The sequence below is a fragment of the Palaemon carinicauda genome, chromosome 20, assembly GCF_036898095.1.
Source record: "Palaemon carinicauda isolate YSFRI2023 chromosome 20, ASM3689809v2, whole genome shotgun sequence".
NCBI lineage: Eukaryota > Metazoa > Arthropoda > Malacostraca > Decapoda > Palaemonidae > Palaemon > Palaemon carinicauda.
The window spans coordinates 63800308-63822886 of NC_090744.1; the positions used below are offsets into that span (position 1 = coordinate 63800308).

Below are 22579 nucleotides of genomic sequence, written 5' to 3' on the forward strand. Positions count from 1 at the left end.
TAAATGTAAATTTTAAACAAAAAAATAGCCCCATTTCATATAAAATAGGTTATTACGAATATTTTACTTTATCATATTACAGTAGTCTGTATAATACTGTAAAGTTCAGTACAGTATGTTGTTATTAGTCGTGGCGATGAAATTCTCACGAAACAAAAACACAGCATTCGATTACAACAGCTGATTCACTCTCTCTCTCTCTCTCTCTCTCTCTCTCTTCGTGTTATACAATACCTACATATAGATGAAGAAACTAAAATTAGTTTTCTCAATGTCAATTAAATACGAAACGAAAAAATTATGCCAAGTTTACATCCATTTCAATCGTTGCTAAAAATACGGCATCCGATTTCATCAGCAAACCACTATTTTTTGGGAAACATCATTTTATTCTAGAAAATTGCTACTCTTTAAATAGTTAATTGCACATTAAGAAAGCGTGTACTTTTGTTTTTAAATTTCGGGTGTGTTTTAAAAATTGAGTATTGTTGACTTCTTTTTGTTTTACTTTTGGCTGTGATCAGATCAGCTGACGTCTAGCTGCCGCTCTTGAGAGCGTACGAATACACTAACAAAGTATCGTTTATACCATTTCTTAACTTACTCAAACCGTCTATACAGTTGATATTACATAAGCACCAATGTGTTATAACCTATCAAATTTTTTTGTTTATTACATTTAAAACAACACACACACACTCTCTCTCTCTCTCTCTCTCTCTCTATTACATTTAAAACAACACACACACACACTCTCTCTCTCTCTCTCTCTCTCTCTCTCTCTCTCTCTCTCTCTCTCTCTCTCTCTCTCGTGTTATACAATACTTACATATAGATGAAGAAACTAAAATTAGTTTTCTTAGTGTCAATTAAATACGAAACGAAAAAATTATGCCGAGTTTACATCCATTTCAATCGTTGCTAAAAATACGGCATCCGATTTCATCAGCAAACCACTATTTTTTGGGAAACATCATTTTATTCTAGAAAATTGCTACACTTTAAATAGTTAATTGCACATTAAGAAAGCGTGTACTTTTTTTTTTAAGTTTCGGGTGTGTTTTAAAAATCGAGTATTGTTGACTTCTTTTTGTATTACTTTTGGCTGTGATCAGATCAGATGGCATCTAGTTGCCGCTCTTGAGAGCGTACGAATACACTAACAAAGTATCGTTTATACCATTTCTTAACTTATTCAAACCGTCTATACAGTTGATATTACATAAGCACCAATGTGTTATAACCTTTCAAATTTTTTTGTTTATTACATTTAAAACAACACACACACACTCTCTCTCTTTCTCTCTCTCTCTCTCTCTCTCTCTCTCTCTCTCTCTCTCTCTCTCTCTCTCTCTCTCTCTCTCTCTCTCTCTCTCTCTCTCTCTCTCTGTGGGCTACTTTTCACTACCTCCCATTCCTTACCTCTTTCTATCTCTCTAACAAATGATACCTTTGTTGCTCCTCAAAGTTTCATTTATATTGAAAATCAATCATGATTCAATTTTCCTTACTTTCTTTAATCTTGCACCATCAGTCACATCGCGGTATTTTTGAAATTTCCAGAAAATCCGTGATATATGTATATACTGTACATGCATTATGAAAAAAATCCGCGAAGTGGTGAATCCGCGATGGTCGAACCGCGCAGTAGCGAGAGATCACTGTATATATTTTTTGGTATCCAAGGGTATTGTACAGTTTACCATGTTTTTTGTACCCATTTTATATTATTATGTTTTGCCTCTTGCCATTTTTGATTACCATTTGCTCCCTATGTTTCTGGTCTGACCAGTATGACGTTTTTGAGCTTTTATACAATATACTTTACTTGTTCCTGCATGGCATTGTTTAATTCTTAAGGATTTGTTCATTGGTATGTGACAGTATGTTCCTTAATATATAACCTCCAGTTTCATAACGTTTTTACTTTACCTGTGTTTTGGGTGGGCTTGTAAGGCATTCTCTGGTACATTTTCACCGGGCGTCACAGGTCGACCCAGAAAAGGGATTTTGACGAAGGAAAAATCTATTTCTGGGGAGATACCTGTGACGCCCGGTGAAACCCTTCCCTGGTTTTTTCCCCATCCCTTTCCTTTCCAAGCCATCTCATATAGAAAGATGTGTAGATGGCGCTCGAGGCGGGCGTCGCTAAGTGGATCAGGTGGGTTCGGTTAGTGCTGTTAAGGCGGCTCCCCCTTTTGATGAAGGATTGATCTAAATGGAAGATGACCTGTGAATAGTGGTTTTCACACGCTCTATCTTTATACACGACGCCCTTAGGGTGCTCGCGCGAGGGTAGTGCATTCCATGTTTTAACTTTCTCTGGTATATTTGGAAGTATTTATATCAGAAAAGAGATAAGGACCCTTTTCACCGGGCGTCACAGGTATCTCCCCAGAAATAGATTTTTCCTTCGTCAAAATCCCTTTTTCGTTTAGGACACATGCCGTATTAATAATGATTATAGCCTATGTGTATGATTATGTACTTATTGTACACCCGTTACACTAAGGTAAATGAGCGAACATTTCAAGAGCGCATTGGGAAACCCCATGCCAAAAAAAAAAAGAAAACAATGGTTACACGACCCCTCCCCCCAAACAAAATATAAGGAATTTACTTTGAAATGACCGTGTAAAAAGAAGATTTTTTCATCTACATCTAATCATTACTTTGTGTTAAGTAAGCCTTTAACATGGTTCCTTTGCTCTTGTGTAATCACACAAACTATGCATATTTCTGTAGTATCAAAACTAAGTTTTCATCGGTCACCTTTTTTAAAGATATATGCTATTTTAAATGGGTTTTCAAGCTTATTAAAAAGAATAGAAATATGCTATTGATACTTCAGCGTGGATGTAAACCCTCAAAGTTAGTCAATATCCTTTAAATGAAATAGTCTCTTCAGTAAAAGGTGGAGTACTAAAATCATGATATATATTGATATATTATTTCTCTTGTACTGTAGTGTATTTATCACCTTGTTTCCTTTCCTCACTGGGATAATTTCCTCGGTTGGAGCCCTTGGGTTTATAGCAGCCTCCTTTTCCAAGTAAGGTTGCAGCTTAGGCAGTAAAAATAATGTTAATAATAATAATAATAATAATAATAATATTAACAATAATAATACTAATATGAACACCCCCCATTTTAAACAATTTTCATTAATATAAGACAAAGTAAGATCCACTTTGGTTTTGTAGAAATATACTTGATTGCAATATTGGATCTTGTAACAAGTAAGGAATATATGAGATTGTGTGTGTATGAGCATGCGTGCATGTGTATGTATGTGAAGGATATTAGGTGGTAAAGAGTTGACATACGTGGAACTAATTTTTATATGCCCCTTAACATACGTCTTTAGTGATACGGATAGCATAAAACATCCATGTATCTTTCATTTCATATTCTAAAGTTAATAAAATTATATGGTAAAGGAACATTATGAATAATATGATAAGCTAAATAGCTGTATTGGCGAGGAATGAATATTTAACTCTTCCATTTCTAAAATGAATAAATTAAATGCATATTAATTATTGATTTTCTCTCATCAACAAAGTAAACTGTGTACTACAATCGAATAAAATAAGATGTTGTTATCATTAATACCATAATTTTTAATGTTACGGATGCTTTAATTGTTATTATCAATATAAACAATGCAACAGTGATATACTCTTGAAATCTTGGCGTACATTCCACTACTTATTCATTAGAAGATAGTAGTACTGTACGATCACTTTTTGGATATTGCATGAAACATGCGTGAACAAAATTAATTCAAGAATTGAAGGTTGTTAGATTCAGCAGAGACTTTTGCATACATATCTTTATTGGTATATGTTGTATGATATATATGCAGGGTATCGAATTTGCAGTGATGGCTAAACTCAGGTATAAAGCTCATTTTTATGGGTGCATACTGAGTGATTACTTGGCCTCCTTCAAGATAACTACCATAAGGAATAAGCCTTTATAGTTACTGTCCTTATTGAGAATAATACCCTTGTCTCTTATGAGGTTCCATAATGTAGGGCATTTGGGTGATGTAAGTACACATGATGCAACGAGTCTTTAGGATTATCCCACAAATATGTCTGGCAACAGCTGGAATATGTTGTCATCTTGGAGAAAAAGAGAGAGAGAGAGAGAGAGAGAGAGAGAGAGAGAGAGAGAGAGAGAGAGAGAGAGAGAGAGAGATTTGTTGGGAAAATATTGAAAACCAATTTCTACTGGAGGTTTCCCATACGTGGTGATGTCATTTTTCAGCAGTGCTGCAAACTTACGCACGTTCTTGCGTTCGAGATAACAGCTGGCAGACCAGGCTCACCTCTAGATTTGAAAATATGAGGGGATGGGTGCACGTCCTGTGCAGGTTGGGACAGGTTCTTTAGGCCTATCCATGCAAATATCCCAAGTGGATAGAGTTAGACGAGGGTTTGTCCTATGACAGGTGGGAAGCGGGACTCGGGTGTAGAGAGAGAAAGATTACTGTATAGGCTTCTACATAACACCTGCCTCCTTGCACCGGAAATACTGTTTTTGCAAAATGGTTTTACACAAACCGCGGTGACCTGTATACGTAATCTGCAATGAACCCAAGAGCAGTCAAAACACATGCTCATTACTTTATATAACTTAAGACCACAAACGGCAATGTTTGTAAACATAACAAATCCCTCTAATCCCTCCCATGACACGTATAAACACATACAATGTTTTGTAACCAAATCCCTTAAAATAGTACCACACACCCTGGACACGTATAAACGCGTACATCATTACGTTAACGGCAAAAATTCAAAACCTTTGTTGATAACAAGAAATAATCTGGCCATCAATGTATTTAAATAATACTACACTTCCTGGATGACGTATACAAGCGTATGTCGTTACGATGAAAATTCAAACCGTTTGTTGATAACAACAAATGATCACGTCGTCAATGTTTTGTAAACAAATCCCTTAAATAGTACCACACTTCCTGGAAACGTATAAACACGTACGCCATTACTACAATGTATGCTAATGATGAAAATTCAAACCATTTGTTGATGAACAAATATCAAACGACCTTTAACTCAATGTTTTGTAAACAAAAACCTTTAAGAAATACTTCACTTCCGTAATCCGATACAAAAGTAGGCATCTATGGTCAGGGGTATTCTTCCACGTGTGCAAATATGGCCATGGTCTACTTCCGGGTGAGCAAATATGGCCATTTCTATGCTCTGACCTGTGCTGCCCAGTGAAATGGTCCTTTTACATCATTTCTAAGGTTAAACTGCTGTGAATTTACCAGAGAAAAAATTGTATAGGAATGCTAGGTTGAACCCAGCTCGCTCACCTAATAGGTGTCGGTATAATACTGGGGCGTGATAAATCACAACCAGAGGCCTCGCACCATTTAGATATCTCCTCCCAAAGTCCCTGTTACAGCGAGGTGCCGTTCAACACCTAACTCCGATCTCTACTACCAACATTCCAACCCACGCTTGTGACGTCACTCCTTTTTCATAGCACAACCGTTCTTACTGTGTTATTATACGTGGTGGTTTTTTTTCTCGGTTTTACCCAGGATTTATCTAATATGTCGGACTCTACTGTCTCTCCATCTAAGTTAAGTACCAGATCTATGAGTTTTGAGTCTTTGGAAGTAGCCCTGCCCTTAGTTTTTATTATATCTCAGTTTTTATTTGTACTGTTCGCGGGCCTCTAGAGGCCGCCATCATGGCCGGCTACGTCCACTCACTCATTTTTAACGTCTTACAATTGGTCCTCTATACTGATTGTTTTTCGTTTCGAACCTTGCTGGGTATATTACCATACACAACCACTGTTATTATTACATTTTGATTATGGTATTTTTCACTAGATCAGTCAGTATGATATTACTCTACGTATCATAGTCGATGTTAGGATGGCATGCCTGCTCGCCTTCGGGCGATCATTGTTGGTTACTTCACATTATTACATTTTAACATTTTATCTAATAGCAGATTATGATACAGTATCTTATATTACCACCTAGTTATTGACTATAGTTTGAGTGGGACTCTCGCGAGGCAGTTTTCAGTTTTGTGTATTCATTTCGATCGGCATCTACCCGATTCTGTGTCATGTTGGCCCCCTTTTCCAGGCGGTACCTACCCGCACTGGAGGGCTCGGCGTTATTCCCTGCTTTTATCCTGCGTCCCTCTCTTACTATGATAGCCAACTGTTTTTATCGCATGCTTCCCTATTCATTATATTATACCCTGTTATCATATTATCTACGCAATATTACTTAGTCATTATCCGTTATGATCATTCGTTATTATCTGCCGTGGCTCATCGACCAGGTTGGTACGCCTGGTCTCTCTGCCCCACGTGATCGCCTCCTGCCTCCCCATTGGCGTGTTCTCGTTGTAGGCGTCTGGCATCCCCCACCCACCCGCTTACCCCATCCCCACTCCAGGGATGCCTCTCGTCTCTATGAGACTTGGAGTCAGCTGTTTTGTCTTACGGGTCGAGTCCTCTCGTTCCCCAGTCCCCTTCCCCCTCCCCCGGGGTGTCGACTGACTCTTCCCCCTACGGATCCGTGAACATTAGCGAGGCTATATATTTATATGTATTTTTACGCTTACTCCTGCCCTTTCGTAGCCGTTCCGATTGGCCATCGATTGGCTGGAGTGATTTATGCTATGCTTTGGGTTTTACAGCGTTTCCCCCGTGTCGTTCCGCACCCCACGGGACCCAGTTAATAGGATTCCCCCCACCTTCCCGTGTGACGTTCTGCATACCACGGACCCCGCACGATTCTACCCCCTTTTATTGTAGGAATCCCTTGTGTAGCTTTCGAGTTTTTTTATTAGGTCCTTGCGACCGTCGGTGAGTCTCTAACTCTTCACCTTCCCCCCCCCCCCTGCCCGTTTGTCCCGCCTACTCCGGCAGGCTAGTATTATACCGACACCTATTAGGTGAGCGAGCTGGGTTCAACCTAGCATTCCTATACAATTTTTTCTCTGGTAAATTCATAGCAGTTTAACCTTAGAAATTATGTAAAAGGAGCATTTCACTGGGCGGCACAGGTCTCTCGCCCAGAAATAGATTTTCCCTTCGTCAAAATCCCTTTTTAGTACTACTGACTAAAAGGTTTATTTTAAAAATTTTGTATATAATGCCAGCAAACATTATTACATGATGAAAAGAAAGAAATAATAGCACTTACAAGCTACTCAATCAAAATATTCTTTAAATTCATAATCAAAATACCTCTTCAGATTACACCATTCATCCTGGAGTTACAGTCCAGAATTCAGATTATCCCTGCCTCAAGACTGTTATTTCCACTGGTTGTGTTCAGTCAGTTTCTTCTCCTTCGGAGGGTGCATGGTTGTGTTCTCAGATGTCATTATGTCAAGCATTCATCATAAATGATGATTATACTTGGACAGGTATGACTTTTATGCTATCATCATTTTGTTTTAGAATAATAGTTAGAACTCCAATAACTAGGGAAAAGAATTAGTTTTTAAGATTTTTTATCGTCTCCATGCAATATTATTTCTTCTTTTGTAATGTCTGGAAATTTTTAGCCCTTTATTTATTGCTAAAAGTTCTTGAATCTTGATTTAAGCTTTAATTAAAGCTGATGTAAGAAGACTTATATAAGCAAGCTAACATTATTTTTTTCAGGTGTTGAATTATAGTAAAGGCCAAATTATAAGTAGAGTAATAAGAGACGACATTTGATTGTTGAATTTTACTATGATAGTTGAGGGTACTAAATACAGGCATTACATTTCAGATATCCATGTCTAGGAAAGAAAACTTGATAGATTAGTACACATTAATTCAATGTCCTTTACCTGAAATCCATAAAGCTTTTCAGCCTTGAGAAAGCCTTGACTTATCATTTGGCTTTGACACATAATATCGTTTCGGTGTTGAAACCTTATGGCCAGCAAGAGAGCTCTCAAACTGGGTAATAATTTTTCTCGTAGTTTAACTCAAAATTTCTCTTATACTTTTTCATTGCATATTATTATTTCAATCTCCTTGCTTTACAAAATCTCTTACCCTTTTTGCTGTTTAGATTTTTGTGAATGGATACCATTGCCATGATTGAAGTTTCATACTAAACCAGTTGTGGGAGCTATGGTGTTTTTGCCAACTAGCCGATAATGTTTGGACCAAAGGAGTGTCAATATTCCTATATTGGCACGTGGAACTATCTTGTGCAGAAATTTTGTCCTTGGATTCCAGGGGTGGGCCGTTTCTTTAGCGATCGTACTCGGCATTTTCTCCAATTTGCCTGCTACTATGTTTAAAGTGGAGAAGATTGTATTCCTGAAATGCCCTCAGTCCCATCAATCAGGTTTGGCTTACACTTAAGCTACTCTAATCATATTGGTACCCTCCCATCCTGGTAGAGTAGGGAGTGTACATTTGGAGTCGGCTGTCACTGGTAGAGGAATTAATTCCGTGAAAGGCTCATGGGGTCTCTTTTAGGATGTTTGAGTTTAAAATTATCTTTCCCTTAAATTTCTCCATTTCTTCTGTTCAGTTTTAATATCATTCCTCTGTCTCTCCTAAAATAATAATGAATAACATTGACAGTGTTAACCCTGGACCCCCTGACGAGCCCGTAACATTGTCAGTTGCCAGTTTTATTAAGGAAAATTAAGTTGATGACATTGGTTCTAAGATGGCCCTCTCTTCTTATATTTAGAATAACAGAGATAAGTTAAGGAATTTAAAGGTGCACCATGTCCTGATGTACCTTTCAGTTTTCACTATAAAGCTTTATGCATGACTTTTAAGCCCTGTGGCAAAATTAGTGAAATTAGGATGAACCTGAAAGAGGATGATAACAAATGGGAAGCATGGATCCTCTTTAGCAGTCATTAGGAAGCTTTCAGTGTTTGCTGTGATATTTTAGAAATATAAATCTATAATAATCAGATTACCAGAGCACTATGTAATACAGCTCCTAGAAATCTTGATATAGCCCTACTGACTGTTATCAAAAGGAATGTGCTGATCACAAAATAAATTTACTATCAGAAAAATAGTCTAAGCCACCATTGTGGATTATTACCACAGCAAGAGGAGAGGAATATAATTAATTACTTCAAATTTAGCAGGTTACTACAAAAGAAATTGGGTTCTATAGAGTATGGAGACATTTCTAGACATGGCAGGTAATCAGTCTTGATTCATACCAAATCTAAAACTCAGTCTGTTATGCTAGATAACATCAGAATAGAAGAAAATTTAATGGTGAATATCAAACCCCATTTGAATTTTATCTATGGAAGAGGAGTGATTTTAACAAGGACCTATATAAGTTTAGCAAGGACGAAATCGTGGAATTTCCGAAGTTCATACTTGCAATGAATGTCTTTGTTTTGAACAGGCTGACATGAATCTCTCTTTGTGATTTATATGTGACAGATTGTATTTTAATGTTGTTACTGATCTTAAAATATTTTATATTAATTATTCATTACTTCTCTTGTAGATTCTTTATTTCCTAATTTCCTCTTCTCACTGGTCTATTTTCCCTGTTAGAGCCGTTGCGATTATAAGATCCTGCTTTTTCAAGTTAGGTTTTAGCTTAGCTAGGATTAATATATGTATATGTATATATATATATATATATATATATATATATATATATATATACAGTATAAATATATATATATATGTATGTATGTATGTATATATATATATATACACACACACACACACACACATATATATATATATATATATATATATATATATATATATATATATATATATGTGTGTGTGTGTGTGTGTGTATATATATATACATATATGTGTATATATATATATATATATATATATATATATATATATATACTGTATATATATATATACTGTATATATATATAATGTATATATATATATATATGTATGTATCTATATTTCTACCTCATACAGGGATCGAACCCTAGGCCCTTCAAATGAAAGGCCAGGTCACTTCCAACCATGCCACTAGAGGCTCAAAAGAAGTCAGAACCTGACTGCTAACTGCAATTCAAGATTTACCTGGCGATATATATATATATATATATATATATATATATATATATATATATATATATATATATATGTCTCGCCAGGTAAATCATAAATTGCAATTAGCAGTTAGGTTCCGACTTCTTTTGAGCGTCTGATGGAATGGTTGGAAGTGACCTGGCCTTAAATTTGAATGGCCTAGGGTTTGATCCTGGTTTATAGTTTATATGTGACAAATCTGTTTTTACGTAGTTACTGTTTTTAGAATAATTTATTGTTAATTTGTTCTCATTATTTATTTATTTCCTTATTTCCTTTCCTCACTGGGCTATTTTCCCCTGTTGGAGCCCTTGGGCTTATAGCATCTTGCTTTTCCAACTAGGGTTATAGCTTGGCTAGTAAAAAGAAAAAAAAAAAAAAATATATATATATATATATATATATATATATATATATATATATATATATATATATATATATATATATATATATATATATGTATAACAGGTTTTGAGCAAAGCGAAAGATCTATTTTTGGGTGATATGGCCATGTCGTCCTGATGAAAGGTTCCTTTAGGCAGCTTTCTAAGGGATATTTGGCTACAGTGATACTCCCAGAGAATTGACCACAGGTCTTCAGAATTCTAACTCCTGGCGCGAGTATCCTTAAAATAACTCTTAAGGATATGGCATAATATCAGGGGACGTATTTCTTGATGTGACACATAGCAATCTTCACCCCGAATATAGTTTTCGCTTTGAGGAGGAAGATTGGAGAATTTGAAGGGGAGCCGTTATCAAGGTTACTTGGTGGATCCCCTCCTGGTACCACCCCGGTAAACTATTCCTTGTTGCAATCAAGCATGGATAGCCACAGGTAGAGTAGTTTCGGGTGGGGACTTTGTTACATAGATGTATACTCCTTTTTAGAAAGGAGGGAGGGTCCATTAGGACGACATGGCCATATCACCCAAAAATAGATTTTTTGCTTTGCTCAAAATCTGTTTATTGGGCTCAGCCATGTCGTCCTGAAGTAAGTTTACCAGAGAATTACTTGAAAATACTATATCTGCGGGTTTGTATAAGTTCCTTTACCTTGACTCAGATTCTTATATGGTCTCCCAGACCAAATAAATATATGACATTACAGTTATTTGTCATATCCACTAAGTTTGGAACTAATCTAGGGTTTCCTGCCCCCTGCAGGGAAAATGTCAATACTGACTATAAAAGCATCAAGGTTGTATTCGTGGGAACAAGTTGGAATTTTAGCTATTACCAGGTTGTTCACACAGAAGTATATATTCAAGTATTTTTATTTTAGGAAAATAAAAGACTGGAAAATTTATTCGATAACTTGTAGGGCGAATAAGACGCAAATACATTTCGTGTATTTATTTTTATAGACAAAAATAAATACAACAACGAATGTATTATAAATAGAATCTTTTACATAAACAACATTTTCAAGATATATATATATATATATATATATATATATATATATATATATATATATATTATATTATATTTATTTACCTGTAAGGGAAGAAATATATATTAGTAAATCACAGGTGCCACTCAATATATATTTATTACCTGTAAGGGAAGAAATATATATTAGTAAATCACAGGTGCCACTCAATATTGTGAAATTATTAGATTGATTTCACTTAGATGTTGGACATGTTTTAACACTGTGTACGAATGTTCACACGGCACTGGTGTTATTGGTTAGATTCTACACCTATAAAGAACAGTCCAAGAATCACCATAGTGATTCTCAATAAAAGGCATTACACTCAAAGGTGCTAGTACCTGTTCACCCTTTACACTGTTAAGTCCCAAACAGTTCACTGTTCATTGCAGCACTAGACGACAGGTTTTATAACACTACCTGCCGCCACCACAAAGTGTTTTATTTCATGCACTTTCTTCGCGTAATGTTTATAAAAGACTCTAGAGGATTTCCAACCGGTATATGAGCGGGGTCTATCAAAATCCATATGCTCAAAGAAGTTCAGCGAGGAAGTAATTTTTCTAGGATCGTTACCTGCGGGTGTACTGTTAGGATCCGCTCTGCGAATAAAGTAGGTGAGTTTTGCCCTCAGTTGTTTTAGGGATAAGTTTGATCCTGAGGTTTCGCCTATGAAGAGCTGTACTTCCTTGAAGTCTGAAGTTCTTCGAAGATAGACCTTAAGACACTCTACTGGACATAGAGAGACATCTTCCTTCAGAGAGCAGATTCTCCAAGGACCCCACCTTTTAGTGGGAAGCTCGTTTTTGGCGAGTAGGGTAAGATCGGGAAAAAGATTCAGTTCTCCTTCTTCTGTGAACTGAATATGGCCCTCCCCTCTAAATAGGGTAACTATTTCACTAACTCTAGCCCCTGAGGCTATAGTGAACAAGAATATCACTTACTGTGTTAGATCCTTTAGGGAACAATCCTCGTTGTTCAAGTTCGAAGCGTAGTGCAAGACTTTGTCCAAGGACCATGATATGGGCTTTGTAGGGTTTGCTGGTTTAAGTCTAGCGCATGCTTTCGGAATCTTATTGAAGATTTCGTTCGACAGGTCCACCTGGAACTTGTATAGAAGAGGTCTAGTCAAAGCTGACTTACACGTAGTTATCGTGGTGGAAGCCAGGCCTTGCTCATGAAGGTGGATGGAGAAGGACAGGCAGAAGTCTATCAAGATTTCTGCCGGCTTGTTTGCTTTGACAAAGGAGCCCCACTTCTTCCAAGACGATTCATATTGTCTTCTGGTTGACTTTGACTTGTATTCTTCTATAAAGTCGATGTTGTCTTTTGAGATCCCGAACCTTTTCTTGGCTGCTAAGTCGAGAAAATCATAAGATGTAGGTTTTGGGTTCTCAATGATGAAGCGTAGACAGTCGACTTCTGAACCAGTTGGGATAGAACTGGGTTTGGTAGAGGAAAAAGCCTCAGCCTCAGTTCTATCACTAGAGGGAACCAATTGCTTTTGGGCCATTTGGGGGCCACTACCGCTGCTGTCCCCTTGAAGGATCTCGGTTTGTTGAGGACCTTCAGCAGGAGATTTGTTGGAGGGAACAGATAGATATGATTCCATCTGTTCCAATCGAGGAACATGGCATCCATCGCTTCTGCCCGAGGGTCCTCGTATGGGGCTACATATCGAGGTAGCTTCTTGTTGTCGCTCGTTGCGAAGAGGTCGATCTGCAGTTCTGGGACTTTATTCCAAGATGAAGGAGAATGAGTCTGCGTCTAGGGACCATTCTGACTCTATCGGGTTTCGCCTGGATAGAGCGTCCGCCGTCACATTGTGGAACCCTTATAGGTAAACTGCTGATAAGTGCCATCTTTTCTTTCTTGCCAAGCGAAAGATGGCCAACATCACATGATTGATATAGGGCGATCTCGAGCCTTGTCGGTTCAGACATTTCATTATCACTTCGCTGTCCAGGACCAACTTGACGTGGGCTGATCTGTGAGGGGAAAGTTTCTTCAACGTTAGGAAGACTGCCATGGCCTCTAGAATGTTGATGTGAAAGGTCTTGAACTGGTGTGACCAGTTCCCTTGAACTTTCCTTTGATGGGAAGGACCTCCCCATCCTTCCGGTGAGGCATCCGTGGGGATGACTACTGGCGGTTGAGGTGGTTGTAAGGGAATAGTCCTTGCTAGGCTCTTGACCTTCGACCACGGCCTCAGAAGCGATTGCAGTAAGGTCGGTGTCGGTCTCTGTTGATCTCTTCGAGCATTTGATGCGTATCTTCTCCTGATGCATCCTTTAGTTGTGCTCTTAGCACTGGGTCTGTTACTGCTGCAAACTGGAGAGAGCCCAGTGCTCTTTCCTGTTGGCGTCTTGAAATCTTGTTGGATTTCAGTAGTCTCTTGACAGAACCCGCAATCTCTCTCCTCTTCTTCGGTGGAATGGAGAGGCGGTGTGACTGCAAGTTTCAATGGATTCCCAACCATTGAAACTCTTGAGCTGGAGAGAGGCGAGACTTCTTGTAGTTGATCTTGAAGCCCAGATGGTCCAGGAACTGGATCACCTTTCGGGGCTGCCTGCAGACAAGCAGTCTTGGATGCTGACCACACCAGCCAGTCGTCCAGGTATGCTGCTACCTGAATGTATTCTAAGCGTAGCTGTCGTTCGACTGTGTCCACAAGTTTTGTGAATATCCTTGGGGCTATGTTTAGTCAGAAGGGCATGGCTTTGAAGACATACTTTGTCTTCTGTAACTTGAATCCTACGTAGGAGGAGAGGGGGCGGCTGACTGGAAGGTGCCAGTAAGCATGTGCTACGTCTATTGAGACTGTGTACGCCACTTTCAGTAACAGTGTCCTTATGTGTTGTAAGGTTAACATCCGGAACTTGTTGTTCTCGATGAACTTGTTGAGTCGAGACAAGTCTAGAATGACTCTTGAGTTTGTTCAAGACCTTCTTGGGAAAACAAAACAGCCTTCCCTGGAATTTGATGGACTTTGCTTTCCTTATAACCTTTTTCTTCAAGAGTTCTAAGGTATATTCTTCCAATAAGGAGGTGGAGTGTAGGAAGAATTGAGGAAAGGAAGGTGGAGTTCTGTTCCATTTCCACCCTAGTCCATTCTTGATTAGGCTGTGGGCCCAGGGATCGAAGGTCCAACGATCTCGAAAGTGGAAGAGTCTTCCTCCTACCTGGAGCATCTCATTGCTTGGATGACCCGGAGGGTTTGTTACCCTGACCACGTCCTCCTCTACCCCTTGAGGGGTTTCTTGTGGAGCCTCGTCTAGATCATCAACCTTTTGGGTGAAAGGTAGTGGTGTGTCTCTCAAAGCCTAGGTTAAAGGTTGGTGACTGGGTTACTAACTACTGAAGCACAATCTGGAATGTGGTTTGTGGCTGGGCAACCATTTGGGACACTGTGGTCATGATAACAGTGGGATGTTGCGTAGGTCTATGAGGCACTCGTGGCTTCTTCGTCTTACTGTTCTTGGGTTGGGGACCAGCATCAGAGGATGATTTCCTTTTGGAAGACATGCCCCACTTTTGGAGAAGGTTCTTATTCTCCGTGGTGGCTTTAGCAACTACCTATTGGACTGCTTCCTTTGGAAAGAGGTCCTTGCCCCAGATACATGAAGTTATCAACTTCCTGGGCTCGTGTTTGACCGTTACATTGGCAAACACATACTCTCTACAGGCACTCATGGCTTTCACGAAAGCGTACATGTCCTTAACTAGTGTAGCCATGTGTATCTTGGCTAGGACCTTGTACATATCTGGGGTACTTGAGATTCCTGCACTCATCTCCATGCAGTTCTGGAGAGACAGAGAGGCGGCTAATCTCTTTTGTCTCCTGTTCTTTTCGCAGAAGAAAGTCCGACAGCTTCAGAAGGTTCTCATTGAACTGCTGTCCTGCGGTAAATGCATCTAGTTTTGCGATCGAGAAGGTTAGATGGACCTCGTTTTAGTACTTCTCGCCCGTAGGCAGGGCTAGAGACAATGGTCTACACTCCTCTAGCGTAGGACATGGTTTGCCAGCATCAACTGCCTTTAGTTGTAGTGGAGAGCTTTAGACAAAAGGGAAAAGCTCTGGAGGAAGGAGCAAGGAAGGTAGGGTGCTTCTTGCTCAGAGCCCTTGGATTTCATATATCCTGCTTTATCAGGCTACTTGTCAAGGGAGCGTGTGCCTTGGCATGGTCAAAGACCATGACCTCCTTAGGTTCCGTCTCTTTAGACGCAGGTTCGTTCTTCAACCTGATGAAGCACTCCGGGTAAGCTGCAAGGTTCGGCCAGAATTGGAGATCGTCGAGGGGTATGCCCCCCATCTTCTCTGAGACGTAGAGTTTCCCATTCATCATGGGCATGAATTCCGCATACCGCCAGTTGTTGGTTTCGGAGCATTTAGGTAAGTCAGAGACTGGGCCGCTTGTAGGAGCCGCGAGAAGCGACTGCGCGGTGTGCTTCCCTGACTTCCTTTCTCATCTCTAGCTGTTCCTTGCGCATAGTTTCCATCATTTGCTGGATCTGCGCCATGAACGCTTCACCCTTGGGGAAGAGCGGGTCTGGTTGAGGGGTTGGGGCCGAAGAGGTTAATGGCACAGGTTTATATGCCGTCACAGACAGTAGAGGGTCTTCCGTCTCTGTCGATCCGGATTCTTCTTCCTCCTTGGGTGGCTAGGCCACCTCTTCTTCAGGGTCTTCTTGAAGGAGATCCTTTTTGGTGTCCGAGGACACCTCTGACATCCTTTCCTGATGGATGTCCAGCCTTCCAAAGCCTTATTAATGTCGGCCTCTCTCGCCAGTTGTATGCAGGGTCGCTCGACCCGTAACTGAGGCACAACCGCATCGGATGTTGCCTAAGGGAGCAGAAAGCTTCTAATTGTCTTGCTTGGTAGGTAAGGTCCCGGAGAGTTCTTCTGGAACCCTATTACCCACTTTCAAAGCGTTTCCCTCCAGTATCCCTCGACTCCACCGTCTTGGGATCACCGAAAACCTCGGTCATCCAAGCCGAGCAGATGTTGTAACCCTTCGGGTCCCAGTACCTCAGGGTTTTAGTTACGATGTAGCATGGGACATGAGACCTGCACATTGATGAATTATCATTATAATTATTTACATATATATATATATATATGACTATCATCGTTATATGTACCTTTATTGCTAATAAACCTTTAGCATATATGTTGTGTTAGCAATATATGTATGCAAGTATTCTTGTTTATTGGACCATAGGGAATACTATGTAGCATTTATATAATCTCATGTGGCATGCATTTTATATTTTAATTATCTGGTATTATTGCAACCAGTCTTTCCCGTAGCCCGCCACTGTTCACAGCTTCTCCAGTGTATTACGTTTATTTTGATTTTTTTTCACTCATTATATGGCTTAAGAACTTACGCAAGTGTTTCTGTGAAAACCTTATTTACTTTATATCTAATGATAACTAAGATGGCGCAGTGATTGATTTGCCTTAAGTGAATTTCGATCATTTAGTGAATTATCCAACCGGCATGTTCATTACAAGAAGAGTGTTTGTGACCATCGTAACCAAGTTAGTTAGCAGTTGCGAACCAGAACTTCGTTTGGATGTATACACTGGCAGTGACTTTGTTTTGTGATAACAGTGACTCTATATAAGGCTGTGTTTATTTTAGCGATCTGAGATTAGGGCTAATGTGCGTTGGCCATCTGCAGAGGCCGGAACAAGAGCATCACATTCATACTCAGCTGCGTTCGAGGGGAGACTGACGGCTCTCGTTGTGCAAGCGACAGCCACGGCAGTCACAGTGTTACCAGATACAGCATAGCTCTGTTGCCTTGAGCTATTGTACTCGGTGATTGGCTACCGTATGTGACGTCATTGTGACGTTACCACTGACGGCATTGAGTGATATTTTCTCTTGGATTTCGTGAGATTTTTCTATTTATGCCGCCGAAACACGATAAAGGAAGGAGACCAAAGACTTCTGAGGTTTCTCCCCCATCATCCCCAACCCCAACTGACATGACGTCATCTCCAACGCATTCAAGATCTACTTCTCCTTCATCAACCCCTTCAACCCTGGATTTTATCAGCAAAATGTTTGAATACATGGATAGAAAAGATGAAGAAAGAAGAAAAGAAGACAATGTCAGACATCAGGAAGAATTCAAAGCATTAATTGAAGCTATGACTGGTCCCAGGCATACCCTACTCCAAGCAAGTGGTATAGGGCCCCCTACCCCAGCACCATCGTCTGCAAGTGTTCTCCAAGTGCCTGATTCAGCTGTGAAAACACCTAAAGTGACAGTAAATTTGCCTCCACCATTAACCCATGATGTTACTTATAGGCAATACACAGAATGGAAGCAGAGATGGAAGGATTATGCTGTTATGGTAGATTTGGATAATTTACCTCTACCTAAGCAGTTGCTGCAGCTAAGGGCATGTCTCAGTGTTGAGATGAGACGCTTGCTAGAACACAATTTGGGTATTCCACCAGACTCAACTATGCTTTTGGATGATGTGTTATCTCATATTGAAACTTATATAAAGGGTCAGCAGAATGAAGCACTTTGTCAGTTAGCTTTAACTTAATGCAAGCAAGCAGAAGGCGAGACATTAACAGATTTTTTCGTTCGTTTACAACAGCTCTCAGAGGACGTTGATTTATGTAAAGGCGTTAACTGTGTGGAGGCCCAAATGAAACATGCTATTTTGGTTGGCATAAGGAATGAAGAACTCACCAAGAAGCTCATTAGCATGCCAACAACAGCAACACTTGAGGAAGTGAAGCTGACTTGCAGGGCTTTTGAGGCTGCAAAGAAGACGACAGAGCTTAAAGCTCCACAGACTTCAGTGTGTGCCGTGTCAAACTACAAGAAGTTAAAGAAGGCATTTGCTAAGAAAAATCATCAGCAGGAGAAAACTCCTTCAAGTAGCAGATTCAAGAATTGTGGTCAACAGCATAATAGTGACACATGTAAGGCAGTATCTCACAAGTGCAGGAACTGTGCTAAAACTGGCCATTTCCCATATACTGCCGCATGTCCCACATTGGCTAAGGAGTGCCGAATTTGCCATAAATTTGGCCACTATGATGTTTGTTGTGCACAGAAAAAGTCAAGGGGACCAAGGGAGTCGAAAGATTTAAAGGAAACCAAATTGAACACCGTCGAGATATCTTCTCCAGCCATACGTTCAGTTAATTTATGTCCCTTAAGTTGTCCCTCACCACCTATCAATTTACATGTCACATATGGCAGTAAATCAGGGAAGATCAATGTTATCCCTGATACTGGTGCAGATACTACTGTTTTTGGAGTGCAACACTTACAAGCATTGGGTATTGATGTCAAGGAATTGTTTCCGCCCCCTGAGTTGCAGTTTTCCAACGCCGATGGATCACCCATGGAAGGTAACGTCTTGGGATCAATGGAGGCCATCATGACTTATGGTGATATCTCATACAAGGGGTATATTGATGTTCTTAGCTCTCTCCCAACACCATTACTGTGTTATGATGCCCTCCGCCACCTAAGGATCATTCCCTGGGACTTCCCACGTCAAATGCAAGAGAGGAAAATTAGCAGGACTTCAGCAGGAACCAGTCATGTCCCTGTCAGCCAAGTTAATACATGTGAACAAATGTCCGTTCCTCTGCCTCCAGCCACATCCTCACCTGAGGAAGCCAGGCAATACTTTCTTAAGGAATATAGCGATGTGCTAATGACAAAGGAGCAGTTTCATCAAGGAGCACAACTCAATCCAACGGCTGAACCACCTCTGCGTATTCACCTGAAAGAGGATGTGAAACCCTTTTCTATCTACACTCCACGTCTTATACCACTTGCCTTTCAAGAGGACGTCAAGACTGAGTTGGAGACAATGGTAGCACAAGGTATCATTGAACCTGTTGGAGATCAGCCATCCCCATGGTGTCACCCCTTAGTGGTTGTGGCCAAACCTACAGGTGGTGTTCGTGTCACCACAGATTTAAGCAAGTTAAATTCACAGGTTTTAAGGCCTACACATCCTTCACCATCACCATTTAGTGAAATCAGGAGTATTGATCCTAATTCAAGGTATTTCTCCACCATGGATGCGTTGTGTGGGTACTGGCAGATCCCACTAGCATCACGCCCTATGGTCGGTATCGCTATCGTCGTTCACCCATGGGATTCAGTGCTTCAGGAGATGCCTATTGCAGGAGAGGTGATATTGCTCTTCAAGGCATCCAACATTGTGTCAAGGTTGTGGATGATATCTTTGTATATGATAAGGATTATTATTCTCACTTATGCAGGCTCAACAAAGTTTTGTCTCACTGTAGGACTCACGGTATTACTTTAAATGCAGAAAAGTTTGTTATTGCTAGCCCTACTGTATCTTTTTGTGGGTATACGTTATCTGAAAATGGAATTGCAGCCGACGAGGAGAAAGTTCGAGCTATATCAGAGTTCCCAAAGCCAGCAAATCTGACAGATTTAAGGTCATTCATGGGCCTTACTAACCAATTAACAGAATTTTTACCCGATCTTGCAGCTGCAGCAGATCCGCTTCGGCCGCTAATGAGCCCTAAGAGATCCTTGACGTGGACAGCAGATCATGATGCCGCCTTTGCCAGTGTTAAAAAGGCTCTCTCAGCCACTTGTGCTGGCTCATTTCGACCCGACATGCCCCACCGTACTACAAACGGATGCTTCTCGTTTATATGGTTTAGGATATGCACTTCTACAAGACCATGGAGAAGGCTGTTTCCGCATGGTCCAGTGTGGTTCAAGATTTTTGGCTGATGCAGAAACTAGGTGGGCCACCATTGAGCTAGAATGTTTAGCTTCAGTTTGGGCTATGAATAAATGTCGCCATTACTTTTGGATTGCCCCATTTCACATTGGTGACTGACCATAGACCCCTGATACCCATCTTGAATACATATACATTGGATGCAATAGAAAACACACGTATTCAGCGTCTGAAAGAGAATATTTCACCCTATTTCTTCACTGCAGTATGGCGTAAAGGCAAGGAACATTGCATCCCTGATGCCCTTTCACGTTCCCCTGTGAGCCACCCGACATCCGAAGACGATATGTTAAATAGTGAAACCCATCTTTCCCTCAAAAGTGTAGTAGCCAAGACTGTGGATGCAATTTCAGATGTGAAGACATCAGATACACAAGATCTTATTTTGGAAGAGATTTGCACCACAGCACGTGAGGACCCCTCGTACACAAGACTCCTCCAGAACGTTGCCAACGGCTTCCCCAGTCTCCACAATGACCTACTACCCTATTGGAAAATAAGGGAGGATTTATACACCGATGATAACCTCATCCTGTATGGTAGCCAAATAGTAATTCCCTTAGCTATGCGATGCAGTATTTTAAGACGCCTTCATGACAGCCATTGTGGAGTGGAGGCAACTAAGCGTCGGGCTAAACAGACTGTATATTGGCCAGGTATTAATTCAGACATAGCAAATACTGTCCATGCCTGCGAGCCATGTCAGATAATGCAGCCAAGCCAACAGCAGGAACCACTATTATGCAACGAAAACCCCTTTCGTCCCTTCGAATCAGTATTGGCTGATTTCTTCAGTGTTGCTGGGAAATCTTTCCTGGTGTATGTAGACAGACTATCTGGATGGCCTGTAGTTGTAAAATTTGGTACTAATACTACAGCGGAAGTAACAACACGACACTTCAGTCACATCTTCTGAGACTTAGGTGTTCCAGTAAGGCTGAGGACAGATGGTGGACCTCAGTTCACCAGCTCAGAATTCAAGAATTTTTTAACCCGATGGGGTGTTCAACATGTGATATCCACACCTTACTATCCCCAAAGTAATGGCCATGCCGAGGCAGCCGTGAAGAAGGTCAAACATTTTATCCTAAATGTAGCACCTTCTGGGAACATCGACACCGAAGATTTCGACAAAGGATTATTGGAAATACGGAATACTCCTAACTATGCTGGCCTTTCTCCAGCGCAGATATTATGTGTCGAAGCCCTTCGATCATGCATCCCAACCCATGCATCATCATTCAAGCAGGAGAGGCAAGAAAAAGCAAATGAATATGACCTTCGTGTAGCATCACGTACAGAAGCAGCCAAAATAAGGTATGACAGCCGTGCACACCCTTTGGACCCACTCAAGCTCAATGATACAAGACCCTATCTCCAAGCGATGGGATAAGACTGGCATTATTATGAGCATCGGTAGGTCACGAGACTACCATGTGAAGTTACCCTCAGGAAGAATATTATGGCGTAACCGCCGTTTCTTACGCCCTGTACCTCATTCTCCTTCACATTTGCCTGACGAGACAGCAATCTCCAAAGAAGAGTGACGTTGTCCCTGCTACTAGTCAACAACAGCAAAGTGGCACTCAAGCTGAGTATCGGCGTTCACCGAGATGCCATACCCGTTCATATAGCTCATTGAACGCAAAGGGGAAGGGGAGGTGATCGATTATCATTATAATTATTTACATATATATATATATATATATATATATATATATATGACTATCATCGTTATATGTACCTTTATTGCTAATACTGTACACCTTTAGCATATATGTTGTGTTAACAATATATGTATGCAAGTATTCTTGTTTATTGGAGCATAGGGAATACTATGTAGCATTTATATAATCTCATGTGGCATGCATTTCATATTTTAATTATCTGGTATTATTGCAACCAGTCTTTCCCGTAGCTCGCCACTGTTCACAGCTCCTCCAGTGTATTACGTTTATTTTTTGATTATTTTTACTCATTATATGGCTTAAGAACTTACGCAAGTGTTTTTGTGAAAACCTTAATTACTTTATATCTAATGATAACTAAGACACATGTTGTGGCCACAAAAATTCCTACTTTTGTGGTTGCAGTACATAACTGCACACTTCACCTTGGGCTCCTCATGTAAGGAAAGAAAGAGTGAAATGAGTATGGGGTAATTTATCACACTGATAAATAATTCACATTCATTAATAGTAATTCTTATATTATAATTATAGCTAAGGATAGTAAGCTAGAAAGGAAATAAGAAAGACACATATCTGTGTTTCCTGTCCAGGCAATT

General features: G+C 40.1%; 1 protein-coding gene across 1 annotated transcript in view; it reads left to right on the forward strand.

The window, feature by feature from the left end:
* LOC137659845 (extracellular tyrosine-protein kinase PKDCC-like) overlaps positions 1-22579 on the forward strand; it is a 173157-nt gene that overhangs the window by 117496 nt on the left and 33082 nt on the right. The window contains exon 4 of the mRNA XM_068394629.1: positions 7269-7442. Coding sequence (XP_068250730.1) covers positions 7269-7442 — 174 coding nt within the window. The remainder of the gene's footprint in view (positions 1-7268; positions 7443-22579) is intronic.